The sequence below is a fragment of the Nomascus leucogenys genome, chromosome 10, assembly GCF_006542625.1.
Source record: "Nomascus leucogenys isolate Asia chromosome 10, Asia_NLE_v1, whole genome shotgun sequence".
Lineage (NCBI taxonomy): Eukaryota > Metazoa > Chordata > Mammalia > Primates > Hylobatidae > Nomascus > Nomascus leucogenys.
Window position 1 is genome coordinate 75,681,771 of NC_044390.1, and position 18,263 is coordinate 75,700,033.

The window sequence follows — 18,263 nt, forward strand, 5'->3', positions numbered from 1 at the left end:
GCTCTGGTTCTTAAATGGGCTATCATGACACACTAATGTTTCAAAATCACCTATCAAGTGTGTCACACAAAGTAACCGCAGTTTGGGATGTTTCAGAAGTGAAGTTTGAAAAGGATACACTTTCTTCATTAAAGAACATTCAATCCCTGCCACATCACCAGTCTGAACTCACTAGAGTGTGCTTGCGGAGCACGAACAGGAGTGGGAGAGCACTTGCTAGTCAGTGTCACCAATATCTACGTATGCAAGTGCCCCTCACATGAACACCACGTGTAGATCAGCAGAAGAAAAAGGTATAAAAGTCGCTAAAGTCAAGAAGTTGCCTTTAAGGTGTGGCTTTTGGTGTAAACTTCTGATTTTTAGGGTAAAATGATGAAGATACTATATATGGACAAGTACCCTGAAAGTACATATATTAAATACATACTGAAATGCACTTAAAAGAGCTATTTCCACATAGTTCAATCTATACTGATAAATGAGTACATATGCTGGTCTATTCTGGTCTTAGAACATCATTAATGACATAGATTTTTTCTTCTTTTTTGAGATGGAACCTTGCTCTGTCACCCAGGCTGGAGTGCAGTGGTGTGATCTCAGTTCACTGCAACCTCTGCCTCCCGGGTTCAAGCGATTCTCCTGCCTCAGCCTCCCGAGTAGCTGGGATTAATAACATAGATGCTTTAAAGGAAACTTAACCAATCACAAAATGATCTGCTAACTGATTTAACTCCCTAGCAATGTGAAAAATGTGTTACACCTAGCTGTACTAGAATGGGGGAGAAATAACAGAGAGGACTGATGGAAAGAAAACAACTGGTGCAATCAAGGGAAAGGCAGGGAAGGGAGAATGGAGCAGCACCTATTATGCGCCAAACTGTGCCAAGAGCTTTAGGCACATTGTGCCACACCCCACAACAGTCCCATGAGGAAAGCACTATTACAACCTTCATTTTACTAATTGGGACGCCCAAGGCTCTGCGAGCTGAAATAACTTGTACAAGGCCTTTCCACTACTCAATGGAAGGCTTGGGTTCACACAGGGTTGCAAAGCCATAGTCTCTGTACTGCTGCACTGACAAATCTGCCGAAGCCACCATGAAGTGCCACTCTTAGTTTCAGCGCACAAACACATACAGTGGAAAATATTTGCTTTTGTTAGACAGATACCACAGCAAACTGCCAGTTTCCATAAAATATAATCAAGGCCACGTGCGGCAGCTTGCACCTATGATCTGAGCGCTTTGGAAGGCTGAGGCAGGAGGATCACTTGAGCTCAGGAATTCAGCACCTGCCTGGGCAACATAGTAAGAACCCATCTCTACAAAGAAAAATTTTTTTAATTAGCCAGGCGTGGGGGCGCATGCCTGTAGTCCGAGCTACTTTGGAGGATGAGCTGGGAGGATCACTTGAGCTTGGGAGGTCCCAGCTGCAGTGAGCCATGATCACACCACTACTCCAGCCTGGGCAAGAGTGAGATGCTCTCAAAAATAAAAAATAAATAAAAATAAAAAATAAAAAAAAATAAACACTCAGGGGTGAGAACCAGAACTCTCAAATATGGCAAGGCCAAGTTTCTCATAGACCTATTTGGAAGCAATTCATCATTATGCTCCGCCATAAGAGCAGTTACAGCAGGAAGAAGCAGCTGTGGGATCAGGATGAGGTGGGTGGGAGGCTTGGAGAAATTGGAAAAGTCCATTTCTAGACCGCAGGACAAAGAGGATAAGGCCAGAGCGTCTTCAGTTCATCACTTGCCAGGTCCTATCCTGTGTGGTCACATTCTAAACTCCATCCCATCCTTGGTGATCTGTGGCATGACAGGCAACTGCAGAGTACTAGTGGCCAGAGACCTCTGCTCTCCCCTTTCTTGCTCTTTAGCAAGCTGTGTACCCTCACCAAGGACTTAACCTCTCTGGTCCCAAACCTCTCTTTCCCCACCTCACAGAATAGGCTCATCGAAAGGCCCAGGACTAGCAGTCTGAAGAAATATCGACAAGGGCAGGGACACAGTCAATCTGGTACCCAGTGTCACGCTGTGTTTGCTGAATGAGTAAGACTAAATTAGCTTCAGCACACTTATTTATAAAAAGTAAAGGGCGGGCGCGGTGGCTCACGCCTGTAATCCCAGCACTTTGGGAGGCCGAGGCGGGCGGGTCAGGAGATTGAGACCATCCTGGCTAAAACGGTGAAACCCTGTCTCTACTAAAAATAGTAAAAATTAGCCGGACGTGGTGGCGGGCGCCTGTAGTACCAGCTACTCAGGAGGCTGAGGCAGGAGAATGGCGTGAACCGGAAGGCGGAGCTTGCAGTGAGCCGAGATTGTGCCACTGCACTCCAGGCTGGGCGACAGAGCGAGACTTAGTCTCAAAAAAAAAAAAAAGTAGAAATGGTAACCACCTGCCAACCCCAACTGGTTCCTCTGACAATCAAATGTAATGGGTGGGACAAGCTATACCAATGGATGACATCACTATCTCATAACAAAAATATCAGTGCCAGAGAGTATTATAAGGAAACTGACACTCAGTAAGGTTTAATGAGTAAACTGGATTCGCAACTTCACATTCACTGAGTGATTTCACATCCAGTGTGGCATCTAGTCCACATTTTAAGTGTAAATCCCACTATGAATGACTTAAAGCAAATCATTTCATCATTTGTTCTGAACCCGTTTCTTCATCTGTAAAAAGAGAATGTGGGCCGGGCGTAGTGGTTCACACCTGTAATCCCAGCACTACAGGAGACCAAGGTGGGTGGATCACCTGAGGTCAGGAATTCAAGAGCAGCCTGGCCAACATGGTGAAACCCCGTCTCCACTAAAAATACAGAAATTAGCCGGGCGCAATGGTGCGTGTCTGAATCCCAGCTACTGGGGAGGCTGAGGCAGGAGAATCGCTTGAACCAGGGCGGCAGAGGTTGCAGTGAGACGAGATGGTGCCATTGCACTCCAGCCTGGGTGACAGGGAGAGACTCTGTCTCAAAAAAAAAAAAAAAAAAAAAAAAGAGAATGTGCTCCATCTCTTCTGTTTGCCCCCTCCAAAAACACCCTATCCTCTCCTCCCTGCCCTGTGTCCCCGAGTATAGACCTCATGTACAGGTTTCCTGGCTCTCCAGCTTCCAGATGGGTCTGCCCAGCAGGAGGCACCAGCATAAGTTTGGTGGGAGGAAGAAAGAGAGGTCAGGGTATTTCTTCCCCCACCCCAATCCTTGACAGGAAACTGGGGCTGCATCCCTTGAACAAAGTTATCAGCAGGTCTCAGGTGCCCTCTCCACACAATTCAGATCACACCCTTCACCCCTTCCGTCCCAAAGATGGACACCAGGTTCTGGAGTTACTAGCCATGGAATACTAAACCTTCACTCCTGATTTCCCTACCCACACCTTTATTGACTTTCTCTCAGATCATCCTAATTTAAACGTGCCACCTATTTCCTGCTGAGATCCTGGATTATACAGTAGATATCACCACCTCATAAGGTTACAAATGAGAGGCCATGTTATGACTAGATACTAGGCACTGAGCTATAGTTACTGTTACAAATTATATTATACAGAAATTGTTGCTCCCAATCTGCAGATAAGGAAGCCAAGAGGCTCAGAGAAATTAAGAAATTCTTACAAGCACATACAAGAGTGCAACAGCTAGAACTGAGGCCTTAACCTCCAGAACCAGAAACCTTTCCATTTCTATTATCACCATCGCGGTCAATATTTTTCCTACCACAAGTTTCATCATCGCCGTCATTCCTACATAACAAAATAACACTCTCTTGCGAATGAGTTTATTTCTACTGTTGGACGTGTGGTTAAGAGTGGGAGTTCTCGAATGGGATCAAAGTACAAGGCCTGACTTGCGGAAAGTGTTATCTTGAGCAAGAAACTTTCCTCCACGAGCCTCAGTTTCCTCCAGTAAAATGGGGATAGATAACAGGGCTTCCTTCACAGGGTCGTGGCGAAGATTCAATGGGATAACGTTTGCAAGGCACTGGGCACGCAGTAAGCACTCAAATGACAGGAGCTACGGTCATGAAAAGCGGGTTTGCAGCCTTGGCGGCTTTATCGCCGCCGAGGACTAGGGAGGCGGGCCAGGACACAGGGACCCGAGGACCTGAAAGACTGGAAGATGCCCGCTGCCCACCCCCGGGCCCACCTGCTCCTCCAGTCTCTCAATCTCCAGCTGGTTTTTCTCCTCCTCTTCGTCATATTCCCACTCGTACTCCCCGGGGGAGCTCTCCGCGGAGGAAGCCATGGCGTACTCATCCCCATCGCTCTCGCTCACGCCTTCCTCCTGCTGATCCCACCCTGGCCCCATGGTCTTGTATGTCGCAGCGGCCACAGCCCGCGATAACACCTTCCTCCTTGTCCTAGCCGCCTTAACCTCATCCTCCTCTCCGTCAGCCTTGGGCCCAGCCTTCGACTCAGCCTCGGGTTCTGAAGCCGAGGTTGCGGCCGCAGTCGCCATCTTGCGCTTCTAATGACTCTCGGGTCTTCCCGCGGCCGCCAAAGACCCGCTGAGGCAGAAGCTGCCCGCGGCGCGCGCCTTATCAAAAGCCCGCTTTCTTGCCATTAAAAGGGAAACTGGGAACCTTAGATAACGGGAAAATCTCCAAATACACTAAATTCATATTATTTTATACCCTTGTAAAAGCTCCCACCAGATAAAAAAATTCATTATCATGGCATGCGTTCCGTCACAACTTCGGACAGAAGTTGGGTCTTTGGGCAGGAAGTGGAGGCCATAGAGGAAGTCATGGAGCGAAAGTGATGTCTGTAGTGAAGACTTTGGCGCCATCTTGAGAAGGTCAAAGTGATTCTTCGAATAAATGCCTTACTTATCGCCTAGTGTGACCTGGCGCTTGGGTTTAGTCTCCCCAGCAACTGCGCCTCAAACGCAAAGAAAACTGCGTGAAAGATAGATTTCACCATTCAAGAGAAAAATCCATTTCCCAGATTCCTCCCCTTAATGTAAACGTCTGGTACCTAGCAGGCATTAAATACACGTGAGTTTTCCGGTTTTATAAGATCACATACTGCAAACCAACAGTAAATGATTACATTAATACGCATTTCTTTAGAAATTCTTAATTGCTAGGCACTGACATATAAATTGAGTTTGCTGTTGTTTTAGAGAGAAAAATAGACATATATTCTTTTTTTAATCAGGACGTGGTATTCGTTTCCTTCTTAAGCGTCCCATTTTTGAGGTAGGAAAGTATTGGTGTGTGTCTCTCTACCTTGCTCCCTCATTAGCAAGCTTAATGGGCAGGAAGTATGTCTGTTTTGCTTTCCGTTGGATCCCCGGGTTTAGTAGAGCGCCTCGACACATAATAGGTACTCGACACAGATGCTGGCTTCATGATGAAGCAATTGTCCTCGAATTGATATAAAAGGGAAAATTCAAACTTAGCAAGCCGGTGCCATTCGTCTAGGGACACACAGCCAGGAAGGAATCGAACCAGGATTCTAACCCAGGATTACCCAAGTTCGAATTCTAATTGAACATAAACCCTTAGCGTTCCAAGAGTTACCTAAGTAACTCCTTGGACGGAGTTACTAAACTGCCCTGAATCTCAGCTTCCTTAGCTGCAAAATAGGGTTAGGAAAAGTGGACTCGGTGGTCCTCTGCGCCGCATTCCCGCAGCGGGCTTTGTGAAAGCGAACTTGAGCCCCACACTGCAGAAGCCTGAGGTCCTCTCTCAACTAGAATTCAGCAACCAGGACAAGCCCTCCCCCGACTTCAGACCTTCCCTCTCCCGACCCCGCCCGCCCCCGAGAGGCGTGGTCAAGGCGGGGCCAGAAGGCAGACGCGGGCACGGAGCTGTAAGGCGCAGGCGCAAAGCTTCGGTGACGTCAGAGAGGCGCGCTCCCAGCTCGGAGCCGACTCGCAGACGCGTCCCGCCCCTCGGCGTCGCTCTGGACTGGCGCAGGCGCAAGCCGGCAAGATGGCGGCGGCTGGAGCAGGCCGTCTGAGGCGGGCGGCATCGGCTCTGCTGCTCCGGAGCCCCCGCCTGCCCGCCCGGGAGCTGTCGGCTCCGGCCCGACTCTATCACAAGAAGGTAGGGACAAAAGAGGGGACGCGCGGAATGCCGACTCGGCGGAGGCCTGGGCTGGAGGGGCGGCCGCGGGTTTCTGCGCAGCCAGGACTAGGAGCTGTCCCCTCCCACGTCTTTGCCCTGACTCACTTTCCCTTGCTGCGCAGTGAGGCTCACCGCAACTGATAAACAACAGTTACCGCTCATCGGGCGGCGACTTCCAGCGGGCCCTGCCGCTAGCCGCGACTTCGTGCGTCCCAATTTTAAATTCGCCAACAGCCCAGGAGGCAGGGTCCTGTTGGGACTTGTCTTTCTGAGTCCAGGGACAGACACACCCCCGGAGTGGGCTCCGGCTTCAGCCACGCCGCTGCCCTGGCCAGATGACCTTGGGCTGTTCACGCGCCTCTCAGCCTGTTTCCCCAGGTGTAAATGGGGGGCTCTCAGTTGTCCCTTACAAAGGATGTTACAGTGCGTGGAGTCCTGGCATGGTTCCTGGCACATAGGCCCCAGCACGAGGAGACCGTTTCTGTTACTGCTTTAGGAGTGCATAGGGGAGTCAGGCTTGTAAGCAACATGCCTAATGTTTTTGTTTTTTGGGGGTTGTTTTTTTTGGCGGGGAAGGAGGGATAGATGCATAGTTTGCAGCCCCTTGCTGTCTGGTGGCGCAAAGTCCCCCAGACGTGAGACTCCCACTCGAGAAACAACTAAAGAATGTCATAAATCAACGTGGCACAAAAGGCCCCTACGTTAGATACTATCCTGTAGATCCCTTTTACTTAGAGTCAAAATCCTTAGTCAGATGGGGAGGAAAAGGGGACTGGAAGATCGGCGTGCTTACTACTAACCAGTAACCAAACCTCAAGGTTATTAAGGCCTTCTGTGTGCCAGTTCGAATGGATGTTTATTCTGATCTGGCTTCTGCCCTTTCTCCAAGGGCTTCTTCACTCCTCCCCCTCCCGGGGGGTGTGTTTTGTTGAGGTTACACCCTGAAGAAACTTGGACTAGCAGCCTTTCAGCAGCCAGGGTGCGCTGCTGCACCAGGGTGATGACAGGCTCTGAAATACGGTAATGGCACTGTTTTTATTTTAAGAGACACATAAACGTACACATTCCATAGCATTGTTCCCTGTGTAACAGTCACCTTAAGGCTTCTAAGAAAGCTTTCCCTCCCTGGGCCATGGTTATTTTTAGAATTTTTAAATAGTAATCATCCTTTGAGGATGGATTTTATTTGAAAATAACAAAACGGCTGTTTGAGCCCAAGTCTGGTGATGTAGGTGGGTAAAAGTCAAGTATTTTTGTAAAAACCCTATGGAACCAAGACATGATTTCACTGATTTTTTTTTTCTTCTAGGTATCTCAAATCTGTGAAGTATTGTAGAGGAGACACAAAAGGAATTGGGGGTCACAAATGGTTCTCATTGACATGAGTGTAGACCTTTCTACTCAGGTGAAATTTGGTATTTAGTGATTGCCTGCCAGGTTCAAGATGCTGACCGAGGAGCTTACCCCCAAACCAGAGACCAGTACCAATAGAGAGTGAACATGATTTATCTTAACCCTGTCATTTTAGGTTGTTGATCATTATGAAAATCCTAGAAACGTGGGGTCCCTTGACAAGACATCTAAAAATGTTGGAACTGGACTGGTGGGGGCTCCAGCATGTGGTGACGTAATGAAATTACAGGTATGGCTAGTCTTTTAATGGTGATAACAATAATCCCTTTAAGTTAACAAGGCACTTGCGCATACAGCATTTCACTTGGTCTCCATCTTTATTCCTGTGAGATGAGATGAGTCCATGTTAGATATGACTGGAGCAGGGCCTCAATCGTAGCTCTCCTGCTAGGCTAGTGTACTATGCCAACTTTTTCCAAAATAGAAAAGTAATCTCATTTTTGTACTCACTGTATCAGTTTAAATTCCAACTTCAGCCAACTAAAGAGTTTTGTGAATTTTACTGATCAAAGGAAAATCCCAGTGAGCTAGCAGTCCCCAATGAGACAAGAAACGCAGTAAATTAAACCTGTCCCCAGATTGGGGGAAACATGAAAATAGCGTCCAGTGCTTTGGGTAAACTGTAGTTGTAGCGCCAATCTCCTGCTTCATGGTGAGTGGGCAGCTTGCCAGAGGTCTTCATACCTATCTTGGAATACAGAAACAAAACAGGAGGAAACCACTAAGTGTAATCTGCTGCCCAAGAAAAAAGTATTAACCAGAGACCTTTATTGTGGACTCTCTGTGTTTAAAGAGGCAGATTGCCCCAGCAGCTGTGAGCAGACTTCCTCAAATAGAAGTTCATAGCCAAAATGCAGGCCAGAGTCACAAAACAAAAGAATGTTGGGGTGGAGGGACATATTTTTCAGCTGATCTTTGTCAGTTGGGCCTGGATAGTTGTCCCTGCATTTCACTTTGCATCACTGAGCTCTTTGAAACAAGGCAAAATCAGTAATTAATGCCATCACTTAGTGTGGAAAGCAAGCCCAAAGCCCTTGGGGAAGGCCCCGGTGAACCTTCGTGAGTGCCAGGTTCCAGAGGGTGGTCGCAGGACTCACCACTTAACTCTTGTCTCTTTTCTAGATTCAAGTGGATGAAAAGGGGAAGATTGTGGATGCTAGGTTTAAAACATTTGGTTGTGGTTCCGCAATTGCCTCCAGCTCATTAGCCACCGAATGGGTGAAAGGAAAGACGGTAAGGTTGCTCGCAAATCTAATGGGTCAAAAACAAGTAACCATGACTTTTTTTTTTTTTTTTTTTTTTATATTCTAAATTTTTAAAATTTCTCCTACACAGATGTTGATTATATTATCAGTTCTTCAAATTGGGAATTATGGATCATTCTACTAGGTGGTGTTTGGGTTTTTTTCTTGTTGATCATTTTTATTTTTTTGTTTGGGTGTTAATTACATACAGAAAAGATCCTCACTTGTCCCTCTAACAAAATAGAATTTAAAAGAAATCTTTGGCTTTCTCTAAGGTTACCGATGCTCTTATAATTTCTCAAGTCAGTTGTTATAAGGTAGTTATTTTCTTGTTTATTTCCTCTCATGTTTCAGGAAGGGTTCTAGGTGGCTTATAAGAATTGGTGAAATAAACTAGCCTGTGTTAACAGAGGGATTAAATAATCAAAAACACAGCAAGGGTGGGGGCAAAGTGAACAAGGAAATCAGAACAGTGATCCAGGTGGCTGATCGCAAGCCCTCTAAAGACAGAGATAATAAAGAGCTAGAACTTCTTTTTCATCCCTTTGTCTCCCAAGTGTCTTTCCCTGGTAGCTGCAGAGATGAAAGGTCCCAAACACAGTGAAGAGCTGGACTTTCTAAAATCCAGTTGCTGTTAAAACCTCTCAGAAAAGCCAACCAGCAAGGCACTCATCTTTGCTGCCCCAAGGGACCAGGTTCAGGGAGCTGAGTCATGGAGGAGCATGCTTGGGAGCTGGCCAGCTCCACAGCAGAGCAGTTTGCCAGGCCACGTGCCACCTGCTTCCTGTGGCTCAGGGCCTTCTGGCTGGCAAGCTCCTGGGGGCCAGGAAGCTCAGACCTAACCTGCTCTGGCAGGAGGTAGCTCTGAAGTGATTTGTCAGGAACTGTCCTCAGGTGAACGAGAAATGAGACAAGGCACTTTTGCTCTCAGAACCTAGCCCTTAGGGGACTGTGAATTGTGATCAGAAAATGGGAGAGAGGACATTTCTTTAACCTTGAGATCTCCCATCTGAGTTTCAGGAGCAGAACCTGAATCAACCAAGAAGAGTTAACAGAATTGGGAAACTGAGTGATAGACATAGCCAAAGAGTCCGGCTGTTGGGAAATCTAGTTTTCTGTAAGGCAGTGGGGCACTGTTCTTCATGGGCAAAGATCTGCCTGCCTCACATTATCCCCCAGGGCTCTCAGCCAGACCCCAGGCATCCTCTTCAGTTGATCTGGAGATGCTCCTACAGGCAAAGGGGACACCAAAGAGAGCATTCGGCCTGACTTGGCTGTGCCACTGCCACTGTGCTACTTACCTGACATCTTCCCAACCTCTCTGATGCCATTCGGCACTTCTAGTCAAAAGGATTTATTCTAACATTTCGTATGAGGACATCGGAGGAGCTGATACTCACAAAACCAGCATAGGAAATCACTACCTTTTAAGGAAAAGATTCCTGTTACAGGCCACAAGCAGATCCCTAAGAGACTTCTCACAGGTTCCACTCCTGGCTTGGAAAAGTGTCTGGGCTGTCTTTGCTTACCCAAGCCAGGCAGTGCAGCTGTGTATACTTCATGCTTGAGAATCCCAGCTGCAGCTTTGATAAAGTGGGAGTCCTGAGAAGACCCTCAGCCCTTTGAGTTATTAAACAGAAATCATCCCTACCAACACTGAGGGCCTCTTTGGCCTCCCTTTTTTATTGTCTGGTCCTCACAAGATAAAGCATTGCTAAAACTGCCCATCTTTCCATTATGCCTCTCAGGTGGAGGAAGCCTTGACTATCAAAAACACAGATATCGCCAAGGAGCTCTGCCTTCCTCCCGTGAAACTGCACTGCTCCAGTAAGTCTCTGCTTTCCATACCAGTCAGCTGGGACATTTGGCAGTAATTTCAACTTGCGTTTGCAACAGTCCTTTTAGGTCATGGAGCCCATGTTTATAACCCTCAGAATTAGAGCTCATGAGTCTGTCCTTATAACCTGCAGAGGGTTAGAGCCCCCATGGTCTCACATTCATCCCTAAGAGAATCATGTCAGAAGGAGGTATGCACCAGCCATCATACTGAGCACTTGATGGGCGTAATTTCTAAACCTCACAAATATCCTTGAGTGCACACTAGGTGCCATTACTTCCCTCTTATGGATGAGGAAGCTAAGGCTTGGGTTGAGACACCCATGTCACATGGCTGATAAGTGGAAGAGCCAGAATTTAAGCTCCAATCTTTGATTTCAGAATCTGGGAGAAAACTCAGCTTTCTCCATAATCCTGTTTCCTGTGTATTTCTTCACTTCCTGTCTGGATGCTATTCCTGTCGGGGTCTGCATCTGTATATACGGAACAACTAAGCCCAGTTGTACAATGTCCCCCTCTCTGCTATCCTAAAAAAAAGCCCAGATGCCTTATCTGGGCATTGATGGAGGTTTACTAACCAAATTAGTTAAAAATCAGCAGAGAGTCAGGCCTCTTGCCAGGGTAATACTCACAGGAGAAGAGCCAGGTGCTGGGGCAGACACACTAACTCATTCTTCAGGAAGCCTGGTCAGACCCAAGTTCTTTCCACTTGATCTGGAATTTTAAGTACCCATAAAGAAAGGTCATCACTTGTAAACATTTTCACATGGTTTCAGGAAATCCCCAGCCCTTTTATTAGGCCTTTTTAGGTACTGAAACCTTTAGCTGATGTTCTCTGTTATTTGCTTGCTTTCTGCTGTCATTCCAGCTCTCTCGGTTTTTATTTTCCCCGTAGCCTCACTTTGAATATTGACTCCTAAATAAAAGTGGTCAAACTCTCGATCACTAGAGGGTGATGTGGCAAATGCCATGCCATCAACAGATTGACATGATCTTTTCTCCAAAGGGCATGTCAACTTTTTTATCATGACAAGATTTTGTCCAAAGCTAGACTTTGATGGGAGCAGGCAAGAACTAACATTTGCTGTGTCCCTACTATGTGTCAGACATCTTCTGTAAATCCCCACACTATCCTGGCAAGAAAAGCGTGATTATCCCAGTTCTATAGAAGAGAAAGTAGGGTTGAAGAGGCTAAGGAACTAGCCTGGGATCACAGATTTTTAACCCTAGTCTGTCTGCAGGATCACCCACAGGAGTAACTCTGCTCAGGAAGCAGCTGCTGACGTGCCCGGCAACTCCTCACCCCAGCTTTCTGGCTTGGTTACCCCATTAGTCCCCACCAGCACCACTTCCTCCCAGCTCTTAAAGATTCTATTCCCAAGACCATTTCTTTCGCATCTAGAAACTTAGGCTTCTTTCCTTCTGTTACTTCCAGTGCTGGCTGAAGATGCAATCAAGGCCGCCCTGGCTGATTACAAATTGAAACAAGAACCCAAAAAAGGAGAGGCAGAGAAGAAATGAGCCCTCCCTCGGCGAAGCCTCCAGCAGGCCACACCAGCTGTTTCCCACCTGCCGTGCAGTCACCTTAGATGTTCAGAAGCCGCTCCCTCTCCACTGAAGAGCTATGAGATACGCACAATACTTGCTGTTCACGTTATGACTCTCATGCAAGCAAAATACACAGTTTCATTGTTCTGAATCCTGTGGTTTCTTTCAGCCCACTTTTATCGCCTTAACCTAGTTAATGTATATTTTGAATTGTGTGTATGACCTCAGAACTGAAATGGATAATGAAGTCGCAAGTTTTGATAGCCCGTGAAGTGCATAAGTATCTAATTTTACCTGAATTGATTTGGGAGGAAATTACCAGTAGAATGCCTTGGTCTGAATATTTGATAGAACCAATTGTTGTACATAAAACAGATCTGCATATATATATATATGTATAAAAAATAATAAAATAATGGAAGATGATGGTGTTCTCTAGTAAGCCTTGTCTCTTGGGCCCATCATTCACCTCGAAGTGGTGCCCAAAGCCCCTTGGGGTTCCCAGAGGTTGGACCGCAGTGACATACACAGCTCTCCAAGCAAACAACAGTAAAGGTCATGTACAAGATTTTTTCCAAAGACAAATATACATAATATTTTTTGGAACAAGGATGAAAGGAGATGATTATCGCTTTTCATTGTTCTTTGTGAGATAATAGTTGACAGCTCAAAGTAAGTCTTGAAGATTCTTTCTGTAATTTCACTGGTTGCTCAAATCTAAGAAGCATTAGCTTGGCACCCTAAAGCGGTGGACCAGATACGTGAAGAGCACCTCAGGAATGAGTTTAAAATGCGGATTTCTAGGCCTAAGTTTCTGACTTCTGTCTGGGCAGGTAATTCCAGAGCCCCTGACTTTTAAGAACCTCTTGGGTTTTTTGTGGTCGTAGATGAGCCAAACGTTAGGGAAGAAACTTCTGAATGCTCTGTTCTGCATAGGTGTAGTATCTTAAGTGGTTCATTCTGAACTATCTATCTGTACCTGCATAGTACACCTAAGGTTGTTTAAAAAACATCCAGCCGGGCGCAGTGGCTCACGCCTGTAATCCCAGCACTTTGGGAGGCCGAGGCAGGCAGATCACTTGAGGTCAGGAGTTCAAGACCAGCCTGGCCAACATGGTGAAACCCTGTCTCTACTAAAAATACAAAAAAAATAAGCCGGGTGTGGTGGCGGGCACCTGTAATCCTAGCTACTCGGGAGGCTGAGGCAGGAGAATCACTTGACCTGGGAGGTGGAGGTAGCAGTGAGCCAAGATCACGCCAGTGCACTCCAGCCTGGGAGACAGGGCAAGACTCCGTCTCAAAAAAAGCCAAACAAATATTCATCCCTGGCTTGGGCATAAGTCTAAGGACGGGCCCTCCTACCCTGATGTCTCCCTATTCTTAGCCTCCCATAGTCATGCAAATCTCAATAAAGGATGCCCTATCTTCTCGTGAAAATGGATTATTGAAATATTGACTACCATAGTCTCAAATGTTCAGCTTCAAAAGTAAGATGTGTTTGTTTTTTCTGGTGGTGGTTTTTTTGTTCAGGTATAGGCTGGCTGCCTCTTAAATATACCTCCCTTGTTTTTGTTTCTTGTTTTTTTGTTTTAATGCTCTGGGTTCTGGTGGAGGGCACAGAACTTCAAAGACTGTTCCCTCTGTAGTCTGTGAAGGCAGCCACAGACCAGGGCCTTTATAGGAATCTCAAATTAGAACCCTGGGTAGAACCATGTAAAATTGTCCTGTATGGCATGTTCTGCAATTTAATTCACAGTCCCTCTAGACTGAGCTTGTCTCTCCCTTCTTTATTACATGTGGCACCACCACAATTCCCCACCACTTTTCTTTGTGATTTTTTTAATTTAAATGAGACATTTCTGTCCCAGTTAACGTCCTCAGAGTTGAACATCAGGAGGAGCTTACAAACAACCAAAGCAATATTCCCAGAATAGCCCAAGTCTCCAAACATGGTTGTGCTGCTAAAACAAATGGATATTTTTTAAATTCACATTAAAGACACCCTTTCCCCAAACAAATCTAGTTTGAGCCACATGAGGGCATCATGTGCCCTTCAGTGAGCTCAAGTCTAGGGGTTTTTGCAGCCTCCAAATAGGTCCTAGCATCTCTAAATAAACCCGTCCATGGAAAACCTCCACAGATAAGTTAAAATGGTCCGTCAAGCACCTGTGCTCTGCTCCAGGCCCTTACATCTGAATCCTGTTAATTCTCATGACAGCTGCCTGTGGTGGGCATTGTTTCAAACAAGGACACTGGCTCAAGAGGCCAACTGACCCTCAAGCCAGCTGGCTTGATTTGAGTGGCCCAAAGCCCATTCTTCTGCCTCACCCCTCCTGGCAGAACACACCAGGGATTCAAACTGCACATCAGAGGCTCACCTGTGCCTTGAACAGTCAATGAAGAACCTGAACCAACACAGGTTGAGCCTGATGCATTCACTTGGCCAACTGGCTGCCAAGCACCATGGCCCTCACGCCAACCCTGGCTCCCACCAGGAGCCTAATTAAATCCTGACGCCAAGTTAAATCCAATGCTCTGGAGGTGGGGCCTGGGCACTGGCATCACCTGATGGGCTGGGTGGGTTTATGGGCAGATGGATGGATGGATGGGGAAGCAGAGGCTCTGCAAGGTGAAATGACTTGCCTCGAGGCACACAGCTAGGAAGTGGTAGAACTGAGCTCTGGCTGAGGTCTTCTGCCCACCTCCCACTCTCCTGGGTGCCACACTACAGCTATGACCACATCTCAGATGTAACCTTTCCTAAGTGCGATTCCTGGACCAGGGCCACCCAGGACCACAACCAAATGCACAGTTCTAGAACCTCACATTAAGCATTGTCCTGTAAAAACTGCTTGGCCCTAGGATGAGTTTTCTTAAAAAGACAAACAAATGAGGCACACTTCTCGATACTTCAGGCCCTTTGAACTTGAGGCAAGAGTGCAGACCTTGTGTCTATCCTCAAGACAGAAGAGAAGACTTCTAGGTCCCACCAAGTTTTGGTGGTGTTAGAGGGCCCCTACAGATGAGTTCCAGCCCCAACCAAAGACGGACGTGGAGCACATCCCCTGCCAATGGCTCTTTGTGGCCTGTCTGCTTGCTTTCCCCGCCCTCCGAGATGACATCGGCCAACCCCTCAAAAGGCCACCTCCCCAGAGAAGATCATCTCCACCCAGGGAGGAAGCAGCAGGGCAGAGATGAGCGAGCTTGGAGTGTTGAATCAAATGCTGGCTACCGCTGTGTGACCCTGAGCAAAAGGCTCAACCTCCCCAAGCCTCAGTTTATTCATCTGCAAAATGGGAACGATAATAGTACCTACCTGGTCAGGTAGACCTGACAATTAAATGAGATAATACATGGAAAGCACATGGCACATAGAGTTCATTGTTGGCCAGGTACAGTGGCTCATGCCTGTAACCCCAGCACTTTAGGAGGCCAAGGCAGGAGGATTGCTTGAGCCCAGCAGTTAGAGACCAGGCTGTGAGGCAGGATAGGTAGTCAAGGAAGTGACCATGTCCTCAAGATGCAGCATCCGTGGTGACTATACAGTCAACACAATAAGCCTCAGCAATCGCATTGTAATTGAGCTCACTCAAGCAAAGCTAGCTTCAGTAGGGACTTTCCCCTCTAGAGAGCATGCACACTTTGATTTAGCTGTCCTCAAACTGACCCTCTGCTCATTAAAAGGGTAAACAACACACCCCTAGGTAGAGATTTAAGATGCTAATGAGACATGCAACATATGAACAAGCACGTACAGCTACAGTGCATGGGCACCGAAAGGACCACCCATAACATGCTTACTAGTAACGCCTCTCTCAACCCCTTATGAATAATCATGTAAAACCCCCACAAAGGGAGTCTCCCAGCAATAATCAATGCTGTCCTATGAGCAGCCTGCCCTGAATCCTGTCTCTCTCAAGGTGTCCTGTCCTTTCTGTACCTAACTTGCAAAATGTTCTTTTTCCTCTGCAATAAATTACTCTATGCTGCACCTCCCCTTTGCTGTGTGTCTCTTGTCTATATTCTTTTAAACTAAGAAGGCAAGAACTGAGATCTCGCAACAATTGTCAATACTTGGGCAAGATGGCAAGACCCCATCTCTACAAAAAATAAAAAAACTAGCTGGCTGTGGTGTCATGCACCTGTAGTGCACAGTACAGTGTCATGCACCTGTAGTCTCTGCTACTTGGGATACTGAGGTGGGAGGATCCCTTGAGCCCAGGAGTTCAAGGATGCAGTGAGCTGTGATGGCACCACTGCCCTCCAATCTGGGTGAGAGAGTGAGACCCTGTCTCTTAAAAAAAAAAAAAAATAGTTCATTGCTGTTATGGTGGTTCTCATTATTACAGGTAACACTTCAGCCCTGACTACATACTAGGCACTGTTGCTGGGTGTTTTATATAGATCAGCTCATTTGCCTCCCAAAATCCTAAAATACTATCAATATCCCATTTTACAGATAGAGAAACTAAAAGATAAAGTGATGTGTCAGCAAATGGTAAGATCAAGATTCTAGCCCAGAGCTGTTTGATCTCGAGCCCAAGCCCCTGCATGCTATGGCTGTATTTTCTCTACTGCTGTTTTCACTATTACTATTTGCATTGGTATTATTACAGGCACACCTCAGAGATGTTGCAGGTTCGGTTCCAGATAACTGCAATAAAGTAAATGCTGCAATAAAACGAGTCACACAAATTTTCCCAGTGCATATAAAAGTTATGTTTACACTAAACTGGAGTCTGTTAAGTGTGCAATAGCATTATATCTAAAAAAACCCAATGTGCATACCTTAATATAAACATACTTTGTTGCTAAAAAAAGAAAATGCTAACAGTCATCGGAGGCTTCAGTAAGTCATTACCTTTTTGCTGGTAGAGGGTCTTGCCTCAATTTTGACAGCTGCTGACTGATCGGGCTGGGAGTTGCAGAAGGTTGAGGTGGTTGTGGCAATGTCTTTTTTTTTTTTTTATATGGAATCTCGCTCTGTCGCCCAAGCTGGAGTGCAGGGCTGCGATGGATCTTGGCTCACTGCAAACTCCGCCTCCCAGTTTCAGGCAATTCTCCTGCCTCAGACTCCCAAGTAGCTGGGATTATAGGCATGCGCCACCATGCCTGGCAAACTTTTTTTATTTTTAATAGAGATAGTGTTTCACCATGTTGGCCAGGCTGGTCTTGAACTGCTGACCTCAGGTGATCCGCCCTCCTCGGCCTCCCAAAGTGCTGGGATTACAGGCGCAAGCCACTGCACCCAGCCATAATTTCTTAAAATAAGACAACGGTGAAGTTCGTCACTTTGATTGCCTTTTCCTTTCACAAAAGATTTCTCTATAGCCTGTGGTGTTAGTTGATAGCATTTTCCCATGGTAGAACTTCTTTCAAAATTGGAACCTATTTTCTCAAACCCTGCCAGTGCTTCACCAAATTTATTTATTTCCTTCCTTCCTTCCTTGCTTCCTTCCTTCCTTTCTTCTCTCTCCTTTCTTTCTTTCTCTTTCGTTTTCTTTCTTTCTTTCTTTTCCCTTCCTTCCTTTCTTTCTTTCTTTTCTTTCCTTCCTTATTTTGAGTCAGTCTTACTCTGTTGCCCAGGCTGGAGTGCAGTGGCACAACCTCGGCTCTCTGCAACCTCCGCCTCCTGGGCTCAAGTGGTTCTTGTGCCTCAGCCTCCCAAGTAGCTGGGATTACAGGCATGTGCCACCATGCCCAGCTAATTTTTGTATTTTTAGTAGAAATGGGGTTTCCCCATGTTGACCAGGCTGGTCTCAAAGTTCTGTCCTCAAGTGATCCGCCTGCCTCAGCCTCCTAAAATTCTGGGATTACAGGCATGAGCCACCATGCCAGGCCCACCAACTATATTTATGTAATGTTCTAAATCATTTATTGTTCTTTCAACAATGTTCACAGCATCTTCACTGGGAGTAGATTCCATTTCAAGAACCATTTTCTTTGCTTATCCAGGTAAGAAACAACTCCTCATCTACAGACTCTAGTTCTAATTCTAGTTCTCTTGCTATTTCCACCACATCTGGCATGTGGATTCTCCCTCTGTCGCCAAGCCTGGAGTGCAGTGGTGCGATCTTGACTCACTGCAATCTCTGCCTCCCAGGTTCAAGCAATCCTCGTGCCTCAGCCTCCTGAGTAGCT

At 46.5% G+C, this 18,263-nt stretch overlaps 2 protein-coding genes across 4 annotated transcripts in view; one reads left to right on the forward strand and one right to left on the reverse strand.

Annotated features, from left to right (window-relative positions):
• The window catches only part of SART3 (spliceosome associated factor 3, U4/U6 recycling protein), a 36,245-nt gene extending 31,752 nt beyond the window's left edge, over window positions 1–4,493 (reverse strand). The window contains exon 1 of the mRNA XM_003269990.3: window positions 4,155–4,493. Within this exon, the coding sequence (XP_003270038.1) occupies window positions 4,155–4,466 (312 nt within the window). The 5' untranslated portion in view covers window positions 4,467–4,493. The remainder of the gene's footprint in view (window positions 1–4,154) is intronic.
• Window positions 4,494–4,776: 283 nt separating this feature from the next.
• Window positions 4,777–12,548, forward strand: ISCU (iron-sulfur cluster assembly enzyme). Of its 3 annotated transcripts, XM_012510094.2 has the most exons (7): window positions 4,777–6,060; window positions 7,391–7,486; window positions 7,610–7,723; window positions 8,617–8,727; window positions 10,487–10,565; window positions 10,956–11,039; window positions 12,010–12,548. In XM_012510094.2, the coding sequence occupies exons 2-7, from the start codon at window positions 7,448–7,450 to the stop codon at window positions 12,093–12,095; spliced, it is 513 nt and encodes a 170-aa protein (XP_012365548.1). In that variant the 5' UTR covers window positions 4,777–6,060; window positions 7,391–7,447; the 3' UTR covers window positions 12,096–12,548. The 3 variants fall into 3 exon arrangements, with proteins under 3 accessions (XP_012365548.1, XP_003270036.1, XP_003270035.1); XM_003269988.2 differs by lacking the exon at window positions 10,956–11,039; XM_003269987.2 differs by lacking the exons at window positions 7,391–7,486; window positions 10,956–11,039.
• Window positions 12,549–18,263: the final 5,715 nt, after the last annotated feature.